Source organism: Typopeltis vanoorti, chromosome 13, assembly GCF_054136105.1.
Source record: "Typopeltis vanoorti isolate ZY-2024b chromosome 13, IOZ_Tvanoo_1.0, whole genome shotgun sequence".
NCBI lineage: Eukaryota > Metazoa > Arthropoda > Arachnida > Uropygi > Thelyphonidae > Typopeltis > Typopeltis vanoorti.
In genome coordinates, this window is record NC_143561.1 from 22,640,377 (window position 1) to 22,660,711 (window position 20,335).

At 36.3% G+C, this 20,335-nt stretch overlaps 1 protein-coding gene across 5 annotated transcripts in view; it reads left to right on the forward strand.

Annotated features, from left to right (window-relative positions):
- Positions 1 to 20,335, forward strand: part of LOC150099987 (uncharacterized) — a 167,144-nt gene that overhangs the window by 52,630 nt on the left and 94,179 nt on the right. For 4 of the 5 annotated variants that reach the window (XM_090403008.1, XM_090403011.1, XM_090403010.1 and 1 more), the window contains exon 4: positions 18,451 to 18,585. In XM_090403008.1, coding sequence (XP_090259134.1) covers positions 18,451 to 18,585 — 135 coding nt within the window. The remainder of the gene's footprint in view (positions 1 to 18,450; positions 18,586 to 20,335) is intronic. The other variant, XM_090403009.1, reaches the window with a different exon arrangement.

Sequence of the window (20,335 nt, forward strand, 5' to 3'; positions counted from 1 at the left end):
TTTCCGTTGGCGTGCCCGCACACTTTGAACTTTTGTTTACAGCAGTTAATGCAAGTCATACTACAAAACATTCTATTATCAATTCTAACAAAATATTATTAATTTATAACGTATCACTGTCATTATACAATCAAGTAAGTATTCCTTCCTTGAAATATTCACAATCTTTTTTCTTTATAATAATGTAATCTATATTTTACCAGTTGCATACAGTACATACCTAGAAGCAAGTATATTCTCTACAAGGTTTTTCCTGTTAAACGATGATAAAATTAGAAATCTTAGGAATCTCAATTTATCAAAGTTTAACAACATCAATATAGTTAGCAGTATCCTGTCTGTTTTAGTCATAACTCCAGTTATGATGATTGGTGATCTCTAATTCTTTGATCGTTTCCATTTATTTTTTGTTGGTGCTTTTTGCGTTGCTGTCTTTTCACTGTTCACCCTTGTTTCCTGACAAAAATTAGCAAATTGGCATTGTTTAACTGGTCAATGCTCCAGCTAGCATGACATTTCATCATTTTGTATCATATAGAACACAATTTGATCACCTAAGTAGTCCCAGATTGCCAGCCCATCATTCATTCATTATTCAGGATGATACCTAATAATGGATTGCACAATTCCTTATAGGTTATGTGGAGGTCTGTACCCATTTATCTAGTTTGAAGTTTCATATCTGAAGTTATTTTTGTAGCACAGAGTAAGACTCGTGACCTTTGAGTGTTTTTGATGTATGGTAAATATAATAATGTTAAATATAGGCATATTTTATTATTATTATTATTGTTCCGGGCAACTCCAAGGAGTCGACAGACTCATCAAGGGAGGCCCTAACATCATGTCAAGAACAACTATTCGACATTCACACAGTATCTATCATACCTTGCCTTGAACTCATTCACGGTCGTAGCACCCACAACAGACTCTGGAAGCTTATTCCACTCATTCACTACTCTCCAAGTAAAAAACCTAGCTCTAACACCCTTGTCAACCACGCTCTTGCCCAGCTTCCATTCATGGCCCCTAGTCCTCCCACCACCAGTCATATTTTCAAAAATATCTTCTGGATCAATCTTATAGAAACCCTTCAGTAATTTGAATGTCTCAATCATATCACCCCTCCTTCGCCTATTGACCAATTTCTGCAACCCACAAATCTTCAACCTATTCTCATAAGGTTCATTCCACAGACCTACTATCATCTTGGTCACTCGTCTCTGGATCCTCTCCACTTCCTCCCCATCACGAAGAAACCCTGGTGCCCATAACTGGGCACAGTAGTCCAGATGGGGTCTTATCAAGGCTCGATACAGAGGAACAACAACTTGTTTGTCTCTTAAAGTATTTTTCAGAAGCCAAGTGATTTGGTGAGCTGTTTTAGTCACTTTTGTAATGTGCCACCAAAACTTCAGTTCCTTATCCACCAACACTCCCAAATCCCTGGCCTCATCAATCTCCTGGAATACGGTTCCACCAATGCGATATACTGCTGCTATTCTTTTCACCCCAAAGTGCATAACCTTACACTTTGGCACATTAAATTGACATCCATTTTTCTTAGCCCAGTCCTCCAAACTATCCAAATCATCCTGTAAAATTTTGACATCCTGTGCACTCATAATTGCTCTACCCAACTTTGCATCATCAGCAAACAAGTGAACACTTCCTCTCAAATTCTTTCCTATATCATTGATGAACAAATTGAAAAGCAGTGGTCCAAGAACAGAGCCCTGTGGCACTCCACTAGTCACAAGCCGTCTTTTAGACTCCACTCCTGAATAAACCACTCTCTGGTATCTCTCCTTCAACCACCCTCCTATCCATCTCACAAACCCTATATCTATCTCCATCTGCTCCAGTTTACTGATTAGGGTTCTATGTGGTATCCTATCAAAAGCCTTGGCAAGGTCCAGTAGTATTACTATAAACCCATTACCCCTATCCAGTTCAGCCGTCACTGTGTTATAAAACGTGAGCAAGTTACTGAGGCATGTACCCTTCACAAAACCATGTTGTCCCCCCATACAATATCCCATTTTCATCTATCCAATCCTGTATTCTTTTCTTGACTAATTTCTCTAAGACCTTGACAATGATTCCTGATATGCTAATCGGTCGGTAATTTACAACAGCAGTCTTGGAACCACCTTTATGCAGTGGAACTATTTTCCCCTCTTCCCCCCCTGCCTCGGGACTAACCCAGACCCGAGACTCAAATTAAACAAAATGGTCAAGGGTACTGACAATTCTTTAGCTGCTTCTCATACAACACGAGCTGGTATACCATCCAATCCCACAGATGTATTGACATTTAGGTTATGCAATAGACTACTCACCTCCACTTCATTCACCACAATTCCCGTATAATCTACTGGTACATTCGTTTCTGCAATGTCACCACCTGGATGATATATTCTTGCAAAGTGCTCACTCAGTAACTCAACTATATCAACTGATTCAGTTACCTCCCTACCATCGGCATTCTTTAAAATCATTCTGCCATGTACATTTTTCCTTTTACTTGCTACATATCTAAAAAACTGTTTAGGATTCTCTTTAGCCTGCATGGCCAATGTTCTTTCGTAATCCTTTTTTGCTTTTCTTACCACACTCGTTACCCTTCTGGCCTGCGCTTTATACCGTTCGTGTGCCTGCCGGTCACCTTTCTCCTTAAATTCTCTCCATAGTTGTTTCTTTTTTTGCAGCTCAAGCTTAATGGTGTTATTCATCCATTTAACCCCTAGTTGATTTATTATTCGGACTCAAGGTATAGAGTCAACCATTGCTTCATGCAAACACTTCTTAACTACCTCCCATGCACTATTGACTTCTAGTCCTTGCAGTTGTACATGCCATGGCACTGAACCAATCAAACTCCTAAGCTTGTCATACTTTCCAGCCCAATAATTCCACATGTACCCTGTCTTAATTGAAAATTCTACACCTTTAGCCACCTCCCAAGTCAAGACCCTATGATCACTCTCACCGATTGGTGGCAATGTGGTCACATTTGTTACAGCCAAATCCTCAGATGTAATTACTAGGTCAAGCACTCTCTGACCCCTAGTATTTTCCATTACATGCTGTCGCAGATAGTTATCCCTTAACAACCGCATAAAATCCAATTCCTTCCTCCCATGTTGTCCTCTCCTCACTCCAATCAATGCGACCATAGTTGAAATCTCCCATAATAATCGCCCTCCTTCCACTCATTTCTTCTATTTGCTTGTGCATACTGTCACCACCATCTTTTCCATCACCTGGTCTATAGCAGCACCCAATTGTATATTTAGTTCTGCTAGCCACAATCTCACACCAAATGGCCTCAAGTGTGCTCTTTTCTCTATCCTGCAATTCAACTTCTATTCTCCTTGGCTGCAGCTCATCAGCTATCATCAACAATACTCCTCCCCCCATTTTATTCTCTCTGTCATTCCTGAACACACTATACCCATCACATTCAATCCCACTAGCTATAGCATCTACAGTCAGCCATGTTTCACTAATACCAATAACCTGTGGTCTGGAAGTGCCAACCATTGCCAAAAACTCTTCCTTCTTGTTCCTAATACTCCTAGCATTAGTGTACATGAATTTAAGACCCCCCATTAGCCCCAACCCTACCTTGATGCCTTATATGAACTATCCCACTCTGATTTGTTGTCCTTATTTGCTCGGGCATATTATACTCATTCTTACATTCAACTGCCTCCCTAAGGACTGTATATCTACTCCCCCCCTTAATAAATCTAGTTTCCCTGAATTTGCACATCCACCACATTCAGCAACACTTTCTCAAGTCTTCTTACACCGTAACCATTCAAATGCAATCCATCCATCTTGTATAGATCCTTTCGCCGATCAAACTCACTCCACACGTCCACAAATTCCACACCACTTGTCATACATAACCCACGCATAAAGTCATTCGCAATTATGGCCCTCCTTTTAAACATTTCACTGTCATACCGTGACAAAAGACTAATCATTCTAACTCTCTCACTCTTTTCTTTTGCTACCTCAAACAATTCATTCAGGTCTTCTATCATTTCCATTTTGTCTCCTTTCAAATCATTCGTACCTGCTACTTCTTTCACCCTTTCCTTTTGCTCTCTAATAGACTCAGTTACATCCTTTATGGTCGCACCAGGTTGGTACAATTTTGTCAAATCCTCTACTATCACACCTTGTACTAAAGAGTTTCCATACATTCTCCATAACAGTCTCCTTTTTTATGTAACAAGCACAGTTTCGTTGTATTGAATACTTTTATTTATTTTTATCTGCATCAGCAATAAGTACATTTTGCGACAAATTTCACAAAAAAAATTGTCCTGTTTACAACAAACCACTATGGTACATTTGTAAATGTGGCATTATAATTTCAATATCAAAAATACTATACAGCAAAATAAGCATTTATATAAGATACCTTGAGAAGTTGGACTTAGCTAAGAATTTTCCATATTGGGAATGTCTCTTGTCTTGTCAGATATCATCTCCTTCCAGGAGGTTGACTACCACGAGCTTCCATCATGTACGGTTTTGTGCTTCTCTTTTGCATTCTTAATAGGACAAAAAGGTCCAGTCCTTAATATTTCCCTTCCAATCTGTTCTTTGTCTTCCTCTTCTTTTTCCTTGTATCATCTAGAAGTGTTTTTTGTAGGGATTCATGCCTTAGTATGTGATCAAGGTAGGTGGTTTACCTTTTCTTAATGGTTTTCAACAGATTCCTATCTTCTCCAATCATCTCTAATATTTCTAAATTAGTTTTTTTGGCAGGCCATGGGACTCTAAGAATTCTTCTGAGGATCCACATCTCAAAGGCTTTTAGTTTATTTTCACAATATTTTGATATTGTCCAGGTTTCTGCTCCATATAGCAGTGTTGACCATACGTAGCATTTGGACAGCCTAATTCTTGTTTTAAGAAGAAATAGAAAATTGATGTAGAAAAACTGAAAGACCCGAACATAAATAAAAGTGCTAAGACACAGCTTAACTTGCGATTACAACAGATTAACATAGAAGAAAATAAAAGTGTGGAATCTCTTTGGAATAGCTTAAAGAATGCCATCGTAACAACAAGCATTGAAGAAGTAGGTTATGTGAATAATATAAAACAACAGGAATGGATGTCAGATGAGATTCTTTCTCTTATTGATACAAGAAGAATGTACAAAACATTCTTATTCTCATTGATACAAGAAGAATATGTTTCTGTATACCTTGCCAGGTATACAGAAACACATAACATCATCAAGAAAAAAATAAAAGAAGCCAAGGAAAATTGGATGAAAAATTTATGTACTGAAATTGAACTGCTTCAGAAGAAACATGATAATTTCAATCTGTATAAGAAAATCAACGAAATTTCTGGAAAACTGAGGAAAAAGCAAATAGTGTCTCTAAGAGACGAAAATGGAAAAATAGTTCTAGAAGAAGAGAATAAAACACAGATTTGGATAAAATATGTAACAGAACTTTTCAATGATACTAGACAGAAGCCTATAAATATAAAAGATAACATTCAAGGACCAGCAATCATGAAATGCGAAATAGAGAATGCTATATGAACAAGTAAAACAGGAAAAACCAATGGACCAGATGGTGTGCAAACAGAATTTTTAAAATTAATAGAACCAGCTTCTTGAAAAACTATTTAATAAAATATATGAAAGTGATGAATTTCCATCAGATTGGCTCAAATCTACATTTATCACTGCCCCAAAGAAACCCAAAGCGAATTCCTGTGGTGACTTCCGACTTATTAGTCTAATGAGCCAAACATTAAAAATATTTTTGAAAGTAATTCAGAACCGTATTTATAGAAAAAGTGAAGAAACTCTAAGTGAAACACAATTCGGCTTTCGGAATAGTTTTGGTACTAGAGAGGCCCTTTTCTGTACCCAAATATTGATACAAAAATGCAAAAAACAGAAATCTGTCTTTATGTGTTTCATAGATTTTGAAAAAGCATTCGACAAAGTCAGACACACTAACTTGATAGAAGTCCTTCAACAAATAAGGCTAGATGAACAAGACATTAGACTAATAACAAATCTGTATTGGAATCAGTCAGCTACCGTTCAATTAGACAACATTACCACCAGTGATATTAACATCAAAAGAGCAGTGAGACAAGGATGTGTGCTCTCACCACTCCTGTTCAACATATATGCAGAGGTAATCTTTAAAAAAGCATTGGAAGAATGTCCAGAGGGAATCACAATAAATGGAAAGATTGTTAACAACCTACGATATGCAGATGACACCGTGCTAATTGCAGATAACATTATGGATCTCCAAAAACTCATTGACAGAGTATACATAGAAAGCCAAAGAATGGGAATAAATATAAACATCAACAAGACAAAATACATGATCATCAGCAAACATCCAGCCTCATCAATGAAACTGACACTCAATGGGAATAATATTGATCAAGTGTCAAGATATAAATATCTTGGTTGCTGGCTTAATGAACTGTGGGATCCAGAAATAGATATAAAGACAAGGATTGAAGTTGCGCGGCAGTCCTTCATGAAAATGAGAACACTATTCTGCAATAAAGCCCTAAACATGGAAGTCAGATGCCGAATGCTGAAATGCTATGTGGTTTATTCTGCTCTATGGAGTTGAAACATGGACATTGAAGGTGACAACCATCAAGAAAATCAAAGCCTTTGAGATGTGGCTATACAGAAGAATGCTAAAGATATCATGGACAGAAAAAATTACCAATGAAGATGTCTTAAAATCCATTGGCAAAGCTAAACATCTTGTACAAATAATCAAGAAACCAAAAACATCATATCTTGGCCACATCATGAGAAACAGCAAATACCAACTTCTACAAACTATTTTGATAGGAAGAATTGATGGCAAAGGAACTAGAGGAAGAAAAAGAATATCATGGTTTGACAACATCAAGACATGGACAGGAAAGAGCAGTGCACAACTGCTCAGATTAGCACAAAAGTGCAGTTTGTTTGCGAAGATGGTCGCTGACCTTCGATAGAAGATAGCACAATAAGAAGAATTCTTGTTTTTGCATGAATTTCCCTTGGTCAGAATGTTTTTCATGCTAATGAAGGTTGATCTAGCAATTTCTATTCTCCTTAATATTTCCTTATCACACTTTCCATTCTCTGTAATTAGTTGACCCGAATATATATAACTCTCTACTTGATCTAAAGTATTTCCTCTGATCTTAATATTTATATCGGGTATTTTCCCCTTTTTCTCTTGTTACCAGCATGGTTTTGGACATGTAGCTTCAGCATCTCTTCTAGTAGGTTTTGAAGATCTTTTTTATTTTCAGCTAGCAGTACTGTATCATCTGCATATCTTAAGTTGTTTATATTCTTGCCTCTTATGCTGACTCCTTTAAATTCTTCTAATTGCTGGAAGATGTTTTCAGTATAGAGGTTAAACAATATAGGAGAAAGAACACAGCCTTGTCTGACACTCTTCTTTACTGGGAATTCCTCAGAGATTTTTCCTGATATTTTTATTGAGGCAGTTTGCTCCCAATATAGATTTATCAGTAATCTGGTATCTTTACCATCTACTCCTAAATTTCTGATGCATTTGATTAGTTGTTCATGTTGTATATTGTCAAAGGCTTTTGTGTAGTCAATAAAACATAAGTAGACTTCTTTCTGCTTCTCCAGATATTTTTCTATAATAGTTCTAATGTTGAAGAGTCCTTCTGTAGTTCCTTTATTTTCCTGGAAATCAGATTGTGTTTCATTAATTCCATTTTGATTTTATGTTTATTTCTTTCTAGGATGATATATAACATAACCTTTGCTGTCTGACTGATCAGACTGTTCTCTATTCTTCACATTTGATTATCTTCGATTTTTTAGGTATTGGCAGGAACGTTGAGTGCTTAAAATCTTTTGGCAGGTGTCCAGTTTTGTATATTTTGTTACATATGTCAGTCAATGAACTTATAGCCTTATCATCTAAAGCCTTTAGATATTCTGCCATAATTCCATCCATTCCTGGAGCTTTTCCTGGTTTCAGTTTCCTAATGGCATTTGTTACTTCCCAGGTAAGAATAGTAGGCCCTCCAAATCTTCTTGCATTGGCTTATCTATTCTATCATGATTGTAGAGTTCCTTTGAATACTCTACCCATCTATCCCTTATTTTGTCTTTCTCCATGTTTCCACTGGTATCTTCAATGCAATGAGAGCCTACCCTTTTGCAAGATTTGTTAGTTAGCTTCCTAACTTTTTCATGGAGTTCTCTGGTTTTGTGCTTTTGTCCAGAAGTTCAACTTCTTTGCATTTGTTGTTGAGCCATAGTTCTTTTGCAGTCCTACATTCTTTCCTGAATCTCCTTGTTTAAGTTCTTGTATTCAGGACAATTTTTGTGTTTCTTTCTTTCTTTCCTCCATCATTTTCAGTATCTTGTCATTCATCCAGGGTTTACTCATTTTCTTCTCAAATTTGGGAATTGTTTGTTTTACTGCCTTTTTTTATGCCCTCTTTAAATTTCTGCCATCTATCCTCAATTTCATCTTTAGGGTAAGGTTGAATTAACAGCGATATAACACAAAGATTGACATATGCAAACATTGCTTCAGGACATTGAATAATATAATTATTAAAAACAACACGTAAATTCACAGTAGTAACTTTAATTAATAAATAAGGTAGATATTTCGTACTAAAAATAATAGTACATCTTCAGTGTTACAAACAGATAGGAATAGAATACAAGTAACGAATATTCGGTGGATCACCTATTAAAATACAATGTTGTCACGAGCTAGGAAATGAAAGAAATTAATAAATAATTAATATTTAAGATAATTAGTTTTTTAATGATTACATAAAATAAAAGTCTCCCAGATCTTCGAGAGAGAGAGAGAGAGAGGCAATCATTTCGATTTAAATTCGGTCGGTGTGAAAAAGCTTAACAACTTTATTTAAAGAGGCATTCATATTTGAACCTGCATCTATGAAGTAGAATAGCTTTATCCCACTGGATATTATGGGTAGTGGTAATACTGTGTTGTGCTAGACCAGACGTCTGAGGTTTGTTGTAATCAATATAATACTGATGTTCTTTAATTCTTTTTTCCACAGAACGGCCAGTTTGTCCAAAATAAGAAACATCGCGTTCTGTGGAAAAAAGAATTAAAGAACATCAATATTATATTGATTACAACAAACCTCAGAAGTCTGGTCTAGCACAACACAGTATTACCACTACCCATAATATCCAGTGGGATAAAGCTATTCTACTTCATAGATGCAGGTTCAAATATGAACGCCTCTTTAAAGAAAGTTGTGAAGCTTTTTTACACCAAACGAATTTAAATCGAAATGATTGCCTCTCTCTCTCTCTCTCTCTCTCTCTCTCTCTCTCTCTCTCGAAGATCTGGGAGACTTATTTTATGTAATCATTAAAAAACTAATTATCTTAAATCTTAATTATTTATTAATTTCTTTCATTTCCTAGCTCGCAACAACATTGTATTTTAATAGGTGATCCACCGAATATTCTTTACTTGTATTCTATTCCTATCTGTTTGTAACACTGAAGATGTACTATTATTTTTTAGTACGAAATATCTACCTTATTTATTAATTAAAGTTATTACTATGGATTTACGTGTTGTTTTTAATAATTATACTATGCCACAGGTCCCTCTAAAAATAAAAATTGAACAATATAAGGAAATTATTATTATTACTCCATGAAATCAACAGACGTGGGAGGTTCATTCAGCTGACAATAAATCTATTACTCAATCTTAGAATTCTTAACAATCCCTGCATTAGCAACATATTGCAGTAATGCATTCCATTGACTGACAAATCTTTATGTAAAAATCTACTCCTCAGTTTCCTCTTCACCACACTCTTACACAACTTCTAGCATTATATATATAAAATCCCCTCACTAACTTAAATGTCTCTTCTTATCTCTTTTCCTCCTATCCACCAAACTCTGCAATTCACATTTCTTCAATCTCTCTCTCTCTCTCTCTCTCTCTCTCCAGAGCCAAAATTCCAGAGTCCTTATATTTCTTAGTCACTATTTTCTCTGGACTCTCTTTCCAATGTTTCCACATCACATTCGAAAACCAGGTGACCAAATCTGAGTGTAATAGTCCAAGTGTGATCTGACCAGTGCTCTATATGACCAGTGGGAACATTGAAATTGACAAAGAAACTGGAAGCCAAATTAGTTTTTTAAGTAAAAGCTGCATGCATAAACTATTAAAATGATTTTGGCTATAACATGTGAGTTATATAGACAAAACAAATAAGCATTGCAATTGAAATATAATGCAGAATGGCACTGACCTGAGAGTGGACAGAGGAGAAATTTCTAGGGTGACTTTTTCAATATGAATCCCAGAAGAAAAAAGGAAAACAAGGAATACCTAAACTCAGTTGGTAGGGAATGACAAAAAAAAAAAAAATCACTGAGAGAGCTCAAGGGAGGCAGAATTAGTTGCAAAAGATGGAGATAACTGGAGCAGATGAATCTGTCTCTTGTGCTACAGGACACAAGTAGTTAAGCAAGTATGTGGATAATCAATTAAAATGGAAGTAGGCTGGCATGTAGTTATCAAGACATTTGAATTTCCAGAAAGAAATGAAGTGATGAGATCATAGGAATAACTGGGAAACAGCAGGATTAGGATTGTCCATGTGATACAAGAACTAGAGAAAATTACAGGCGTCCTTTGTTCAATTACGGGATGTGACAAGCAGAGAACAGCAATAGTCGTTCTTTGCAAAGAGTTGAGTTTACATTCTTTTTCAGTGGTTTTTTTTTTATATTTTTTTTTATTATCCCATTGTATTATTACACCAGATCATAGAGGTCAAGTTCATGTATTTTATACAGCACCTTTGCTGGGTTGTTATAGAGTTCACATTTGGAAATATTCATACAGTTTAGCAAATGCATTGGTGATGCTTCCTCGATGTTACAGATTTTGCAGGTGGGGAAGACTTTTATGCCATTGCTAAACTTGATTGGTCTTGTGTGGCCGGTCTTGAGGCGAGAGATCATGGTAGTGGCACTGCGATTAAACTTGGAGTTAATGATAGCTCCTGGATTTTCTGCTGAGTACCAGTGGTGAGTCATGTCCTGAAGAATTGTTCTTTTTATGTTTTCTTTTTGGGTGGTTTTAAAAAGATCAAAATCTGTGGTATTACTTGATGTTGCAGCTATTTTTGTTACTTCATTTGCAGTTTCATTTCCCTTTAATCCCATGTGGGATGGGATCCATTGGAAGATTATTTCAGAATCCTTATGTAGTTTGTTTATGGTTTTTGCTATGTCGCTAAGTATTTCTTGATGGCTAGTGTAGCAGTTCTTAATAGCTTGAAGGGCTGCTAAGGAATCTGTGAAAAATATAAACTCCTTCGGGTTTTGTTTGTCCAAATATTGCAGTGCTGTGTTAATGGCTATTAATTCTGCATGGTATGAGTTGTGTCCAATACTGTTAGTTGTTTTTAGTTCTATATTATGAGAGCCATAGATGAGTATGCCACTCCCAGGATTGCCATTTGGATTTTTGGAGCCGCATGTGTAGATGTTTATTGAGTCAGGTCCATATTCCATTATTTTTGAAAGGGCTAATGATCTCAAGATTTCAGGGTTTTCTAGGCTTTTTTTCTTGTTTCCATATTTCAGAGTTGATAACTATATTTTTCCTGTCTTGATTTGGAGGAAATGCTGGGTATTCGGCTATTTTATTTGGACAATCCAAGGGAATTTTATTTTCTATGATTTCATGCATTGTCGATTTTTTCGTTATTCTGTTTGTTGGTTTCCAGTTTTTAAAAAGTTCACTTGTTCTATGATGTACAAGGTTGGCTCTTTTTTTTCTACAAATTTGGTAAGATTTTCTTGCCACCTAATTTTTAAAGGAACAAGGTTGGATTCGAATTCTGCTGTTTTTCCAGGAGTTGTATTCCTTAGTCCACATATGATTTTAGCTGCACCTTTCTGAATTTTTATAAGCTTGTCTAAACCGGTTTGTGATGTTTGCATCCAGATAGGCAAAGCATATTCCATTATGGGATGGATAATAGAGGTATATGTGACTTAATAAGGTTTTAGCATTGGCTCCCCGCCCTTTACCTGAGATACTTTTCATGATATTTAGTCTTCTTTTTGCTCTGACTGCAACATTGTTGATATGTTTATTGAAGCTTAGTGATGGATCCAGAGTGACTCCAAGGTATTTGGGGTTTTCATTAAATGTAATTAGTTGACTGTTTAGCTTAATCTTTGGTCTTCACTTTCTGAGGTGGTTATTAATAGTAAAAACACAGATTTCTGATTTAGTAGGGTTAATTTTGATTTTTTGGTTTTCACAGTATGTAGCTAAACTTTCAATGGCTTTGTTTAAGTGACCTTCTGCTGTTTCTAGGTTGTTGTGAGCTGAGAATAGGACCAAATCATCAGCAAACATAGCTATCTTTGTTTCTTTATTTATATTTTTACCTAAGTCATTTAAGTAGATGGAAAAAAGGAGTGGGCTCAAAATGCTACCTTGAGGGAGTCCCTGTCTTATTTTCACTTTCTTGGAAAAGGTATTATTTATTTTAACTCGAATTGTTCTATTTCTTAGAAAGTCATAGATCTAGTTAAGAACTTTGCCTTCTATTCCAATATGACAAAGTTTGGAAAAGCGTTTCTGCCTTCACATCTTGTCAAAGGCATTGCTAAAATCTATAAAAGCTGCAATGGTGGATTTGGTAGATTTGGTCTGGAAGTTATCTTGAATTGTCTGGGTTAAGTAGAAAAGTTGATCAGTTGTTGAGTGATTTCTTCTAAAGGCAGCCTGAAAATGTGTTAGTATACTATTTTTGTTTAGATAGTAATTCAAAAGTTGGAGTATCATTTTTTCCATTAATTTGCCTGGAATTGAAGTCAGTGAAATTGGTCTATAACTTCCTGGTTGGTCTTGCAGTTTGTTAGGCTTTAAGATTGGTATGATTGTGGCTGTCTTCCAGTCTTTCAGAACTTTTCCTTGTTTCAGGCTATTGTTGTATAGGCGAAGTAGCCAATCTAGGGCTAGGGAGGGAGATGTTTGATCATAATTCCTTGTATGTTATCTGGTCCACATGATTTATTTATATCTAGTCTCTCCAAGACATCTCCCAATTCAGAGATTGTAAATGGATCCCAGAATAGTTTGTTTGATATTTTGGGGAGTTTGCAGCATTTTTCTGCTGTCGAGCCTGTTTTGATATTTGATGGTCTTTCCTAGTATTCATCTCTAGTTTGCTTATATTTTGAAAATGAAAGGCCAAGGTATCTGCGATCTCCCTATCTCCAATTTTGATATTTCCATCTGGATCTTTTAGCATGTTAGTCTCACTTGCCTTTGGTAGGTCTCTTTGTAAATTAGCAGTCAGTTTCCAAAGTTTGGCATCTGAAGTGTTTGGATTTAAGTTGTGGCAAAATTCTTGCCACCTAGTTCTTTGTAATATATTATTTTTGTTTAATTTCAGCATTTATCTTGTTGTACACGATCCTGGTTTCTGGAGAGCTTCCAATTTTTAAGATGTTAAATAATTCATTTCGTTTAGTTATTTTACTGGCAAGTTCCTGGTGAACCTTTGTGTAGTTTGAAATAACTTTTCTCCTGTAGCCCTTTGGGATACTATTCTTTGCTGCATTTAGGATAGTATTCTTTGAAGTTATATAGTCTTTGTCTAAGTCATCATGGTACGTGTGATCTTTCAGCATTTTGCTTACTTCATCCTTGTATTTCTCCCAATTTGCCTTCTGGAAGTTTCAATGATATTTTCTTTTTTTTGGGTGGGTCTAGTCATTTTTGGGTTCAGATTGATTAAAATTGGAGTATGGTCACTTCCTACTGGTTCCAAAACAGACCAAATAGCTTTGTCATGAAAATCAGGAGACACCGCAGTGTCTAGGGCATCTTTTGTACCATAAGAATGAGACAGATAAGTAGGTTCTCCACTGTTGAGAGTTATTAGTCCTGTTTCATCTAAGAAATTACTCAGGTTTTCTCCTCTTGGGTTTATTTCCCCAGAACTCCATAACAGGTGTTTGCTATTCATGTCTTCTAAGATAATGGAGTTTTCTTCAATGAGATGGGATAGGTTGGAAAGATTTGGTCCAGGTTTGTCAGGAGGATGATAACAATTGAATATGTTTAATGGCTTTTTACTTGTTCCAGTATTTGGATTCCTTGTGACAGTGTGACATCATGGAATGGCCTTCATCATAGTTGAAACAATGATATTAAGACTTGAATGGGATAGTGACTAGAAGTTTTGTGTGTGTGTGTGATATACAGTAATTGTTATTTCTTTCTTTTGTCTTTCAGGTTGTCATTTTTTTATATCTGATACACACAAAAAAGGCTCATAAACCTCTAGCAGATTGGTGCCATGTGGTGGCAAGAGGATACAAAGAAAGGAAGAATCTGTTCACGTTTTGTTTGAACAGCTGAAGGTTGTATTATTTTGTGGAGGCTGTTCCATTAGAAGAGGAGACAGTGAAGTTGGTTTTCTAAGTTTCAAGATGGACAGTAAAAGGATGTTGGTTGGCAGTGGCTCTTGTTCGAATGATTTTGGAGGAAAGTAGAGGAATAGTAATGACCAGTTCAGCAGATCACATCCATGGAAGTATCTGTAGAAGAGGCACAAAGCAGAAACTCGACATCTGTGTGAGAGGGATCATTAATTAACTTGATTGCCCTCTTCTGGATAGAATCAAGTAATCTTTGAGAGGATTTTTGCACCACCTCAAATATGGGAGCTTCCATGGTTGGGCAGATTTGGGATTTTATAGAGTTAGTAGCTGTGAAGTAGTGTCTTGTGCTAAAAAGTATACTAAGTTTTTAGGTGGGTAGAAGCTATGGTAGAAATGTGCTTGTGCCAGGAAAGGTTGGAGGTATATGTCATTTCAAGAAGGGAAATCTGATCGTGTATGGATATCTAGTATTATTGAAGGTAATAGGGAGGAATGTATGTTTTTTTCTTGCAAAAGATCAGACAAGACTGAGTTTGGGTGGCATTGAAGTCTTCAAGGTTGTCCTTGCCCCATTGGGATATAGCTAGGAGGTCAGAGTTCAAGCCATTGTTCATGGTGGATCTAGCAGATTCTAATATTTGAGCACTACAATGCTTGTCAAATGAAAAGGAGGAATGGAGTGTACTGTCATCTGCAAAGCTATGGGTAAGATTGGAAGTGTGTGAAAACAGATCATTTATGTATAAGAGAAAGAGAGTGGATAAGAGAAGAACAGAACCCTGGGCACTCCTGCACTGGTGGGAAATCTGAGGAGAGGAAACTGTCCACCATTATACACAGTGAGCGACCAGTGAGGAAGTTGGCAATCCAGTTGCAGAATGTGAATGGCAGACCATAGGATGGCAGCTTGTTGAGTATGCCCCTGTGCCAGATCTGATCAAATGTCTTTGAAATTTTGGCTTTTTTTCAGTTGAAGGTGAGTTAGCCGTTCTCATACAGTGATAGCAGGGTTTTTTCTCCTGGAAACTCTGGTTTTTCATCCCACATAGAGACAAAAAATACTGTTGGTTGTGGTGGTGGTGGTGATGGGCGATAGTGACATTGATGGTAGTAGTGTCATAGTTACAGAATAAAGTAGTAGTGGAGACGATGAGATGTATTTAGCGAAGTACAGTAGTGCATCCTCCCAGGATGAGTCCTTGGACTCCCTGGAGGTGCCACATAATGATAAAAAAAAATGTCAAGGACAAACATGTGAGTTTTTTTTTTTTTTTCCAGAGATGGGTGGTGAAAGCCAGATCAACTGTAGATCACAAGTGGTAGAATAGATACTGCTGGTCACTAATTAGTTGGTAGGTCTCCAGATACAAGTTTGTATCTGGAGACTACTTGTAGGTACAAGAGTTTGTTGTTGATGACCTCCATTTTAGAGAGAACACAAGCAAGAGCAGTTATACAGTAATTCATTGGTTGACTTTTATTAGCTTTTTTGGGGATGTGCTGGATGTGGGCCTGCTTCCATTCTGTAGGGTAGATGCCAGCTGAATAGGATAGATTGAAGAGGCAATAATTTGATAGGTGTTAGTTATGGGACACAAATTTTTAACATAATAGATAGGATACCACCAGGATCAGGTGCCTTGTTTGTGTTTAGGTTTGTGAGGATTCTTCGGATATTTTTTGCTAGAAAACTATGGGCAACATGGAAAGATCGATTTTTGGTGGAGTGAAGGGAACTTTGCCCAGGTTATTAATGCAGGAATTGAAAGAGAAGAGTGATGCCAGTAAGTCAGCCTTGTCTAGGTGAGGTGCCTACAGTACCATCTGGATGTGTGAGAGAGAGAGAACAGTGGAAACCTGGGTGGACAAAAGTTGCATCCAGTGGCTTTGGCAAGGGACTAGGAGTGACTGCCTTAAGGGTAGGAAGCTAGCTTGCAGCATTTGGCCCTTTCAAAGTTCAATTTGGATTTGGGGATGATTCTTGTACTGAGTTTTTGTGGCATTGAAGTCTTCAAGGTTGTCCTTGCCCCATGAGGATATAGCTAGGAGGTCAGAGTTCAAGCCATTGTTCATGGTGGATCTAGAAGATTTTAATATTTGAGCACTACAATGCTTGTCAAATGAAAAGGAGGAATGGAGTGTACTGTCATCTGCAAAACTATGAGTAAGATTGGAAGTGTGTGAGAACAGATCATTTATGTATAAAAGAAAGAGAATGGGTAAGAGAAGAACGGAACCCTGGGCACTCTTGCACTGGTGAGAAATCCGAGGAGAGGAAACTGTCCACCATGATACATAGTGAGTGACCAGTGAAGAAGTTGGCAATCCAGTTGTAGAATGTGAACGGCAGACCATAGTAAAGTTGCAGCTCGCATCACTCACCTCTACTGCAGGTCACTGTTACGAGCTGCAGTAGAGGTGCAGCTGGAACTTTGGTCTTGAGCCATTTTGTGGTATGGAGTGGTTTTTACTTTTACTTTATTAACACACTTTTTGAGAACCAAGGCTTGGATGTGGCTGTGAATTTGGATTGGAATAAGGGATGAAGGCCTTCATTCCTATGAGGATGATTTCTGTTATTTCTTCTCAGCAGGTATTTGATCAAGATATAGCTAGTGGCTGAAGCAATATTCATTATTCAATATTGAAGCAATATTCAATATTCTATTCCATGGGAAGGAGGAATAGAAGTCACAGAGATCATCTCATTTGGCACCCTTTTAGTGCAAAGGATAAGAGACTGAGAGCTAGCAGGTTAGGGTTGTTCAGTGGCAAAAGAGACTTGTATGAGATTGTGATCAGTTGCCAAGAGGAGAACTGACATCCACAGTATACTTGGAAGTGGAGCTTATTAGGAAGAGATCAAGTTTATTAGAAAATTGGAGGGGGTTGCCAAGTATTCAGGTAGAGAGATTGATGATCAGTGATAGGTCATTGCTAATGGCAAACACCTCGGCATCCCTGCCTGCTTGATCTGAGAAACTGGAAAAGTGCAATCAGTTTTTGAGTTGTGGACGTTGTAGTCCCCAAAAAAGGATGACCTCACTATTAGTGGATTTCGATTGTAGGAAGTCTAACTTTAGAAATAGATAGTTGAAATGGTCAGAGTGGTTAATGGAATTATTTAGAGAGAGTGAGATGAAGAAGGCAGGTTGGTTTGTAGGGAAATTTTGAGCCAAAGCAGATCAAACAGGAGAGATAGAGATTCAAGGTTTTGCAATTTCTGGTATGGTATGTCAGTTCTGATGAAGCACAAGTGCCTTGTAGCAGAAAGAACTGTGTAATGTATAATTTAGACAATTGAGATGGACACTGGTTGTTGATATTGCCATTTGGAGTTCTTATAAGAATAGTAATTCTGGTTTGAATGATTGTATGTGTTGGTGGCAGTGCACATCGTTTATATTGCTATTTAGGCCATTTATGTCGAAATGAATGCAGAAACTTTTTTTGGGGGTAAGAATTAATGTTTGTTACCATTTTGGAACCCTTGCTCTAGTGACCAAACATGGCTACAGCCACTTCAGGTCTCTTATAAGCTAGGTGATGGTATCTCACTGAGCTATGAAAGGCATCTACCACCTAGATGAATGTTGTGTATGTTCTACCGTCACCTTCAATATATATATATACACACACAATCCTACACTTATTCAACTCATGTAAGGGAGTTTAACAGGTATAAGAATGCTATATTTTTATTAATTGTCAATGATGTAAACCAACTTTTAATTAAAACAATTGTAGTATAAATGGTAATTATAAAATACATAATTACTGATTAACTGTATGAAAATTTTTCTTTCTAGTTTGTTTATAATGAGTGTTCTTATAGCATTTTTTTTTTGTTTCTGATTATTATGACTTTAATTATAAAACTTCAGTGTACAAAAATTGTATTATATTTGGTTCGAGCTTCTGTGATATTAATTTTATTTTGTAAATAGCAGCTAATATGTTCTCAAACTCTTGATGAGTTTCAAAGAATGCCATGGAAGACTATGATGAAGGACTTGGATGTTAAAGAAAATAGCTCAAGTTGCAATTGGTTTCAATTTACCATATCATGGGTACTAAAGCAGGTAATTAATGTTCACTTCCCTGAGTAAACAGGAATAATTAAATTATGTACTAGCTTAAGTTTGCATATGGCATGTTAATTATGAAAAAATAAAAATAGATAAAATTGTAATGAAAATTAACTATTATTTAGATATTGGTCAAGTGTAGTGAATAACTAATTTAATTACCAACTAGTTTCGCCAGCTTGTGCTGTCGGCTTCTTTAGGGAACAATCTTCCTGATTGTACCCTAAAGAAGCCGACAGCACAAGCCGGCAAAACTAGTTGGTAATTAAATTAGTTATTCACTACACTTGACCAATATCTAAATAATAGTTAATTTTCATTAATCTTTGTGGTCAAGAATTAACAGTTTCTAATATGAACAGGATCGATAAAATTGTATTATATATTTATTGTAAATAGGGTTTCATGCAGTATCATGCCGGCCATTTCCCCCTTATCCAACTCGACTGTTATTTTATTGCTGAGAGGAAAATTAAATCTCCCCCCTCCTTATCTTCACATAGTCATGCTGTGTGTGTCTTATATTGCATTCCTGAATACCACTCCTGAAATAATGTTCAGCCTACTTTGTTACCACTATCTTATAGCCTTCTTTATGAAATGGCATTATTTTGTCCTCTTTTCTCTCTCTTGAGATCCAGCCAGTGATGAGACTTGAACAGCATGTTTAGAAGCAGTGCCATTTCTCTTGCTCTTTCTATTAACATGTAGGCTGATATCCCTTCCCAATCCCCTGATAGTATTCACATTAAGATTTCTTAATATTCTAAATAATTCCAGTTCATCTATATCTGTTCTCCTGTTGGTTTCTGTCGCATCACTAACTGCATTAACCCCCTACCTGGATGATACCATGCCTTGCAAGGTGATCATTCAGTTATTCAACTATTTCTTCTGCTTCTATTGCCTCCCTGCCATCTTTATTCATTAAAATTATCTTTCTGTAATCATTCTTCTTTTTACTCACTATATAACAAAAGAAGTCTGCCATTTTCTTTGGACTACTTCCTTTTATAATTTTCTTTTGCTTTCCTTAGCTGGTTATACTTCATTCTGGTGCTTATATACTACTCATGAGCTAGATCAGATTTCTCTTTATATTCTCAAATTACAGTTTTTTTCAGTCCCTGCTTGATGAATAATATACATCCATTTCACTTGAGTATCTTTGCCTAGGACTGGAGTAAGTTATTTAAATAAAGTTATGTAAAGAAACCAAAAAATTGAGATGTTTATGTTAGTGGGAACAGCTGATCTAAAATTAGGGTTATTTAGACTGCAGGAAGATTTTTTTGGCACTTGTGTTAATTAACAGATAAATTTTGTTAATATGCTCAGATTTGATAATGAGGAATCCATATTATGATTAATGGCAGCTAATTGGATTCTAAGTAGGTTATGCATTTCACACGATTGCAGATTTATTACTTTATGGTATCAGCATATTAAAAAAAAAATCAAAACGATATGTTGGCAATGGATATTTTCCTGAATACTGGATCCACTGAGTAAGGAAATAAAATCTGTACCATTTTTAAAACTTAGAACATTTAAAATCTTTTAAGCAGTTGACTGGATGTAGATTGTGTTTATCTCTGTAAAGAGAATGTTTTTACACAGAGTTTAAGTAAATTTACAAGTGTTCGATCCAGTTGGTGCAATGAACTTTTAAACTTCATTCCTTTTAGAATTTAGGAAATGACTGACTCAAGATCATATAAAAATGTATATAGTTTTTAGTTTC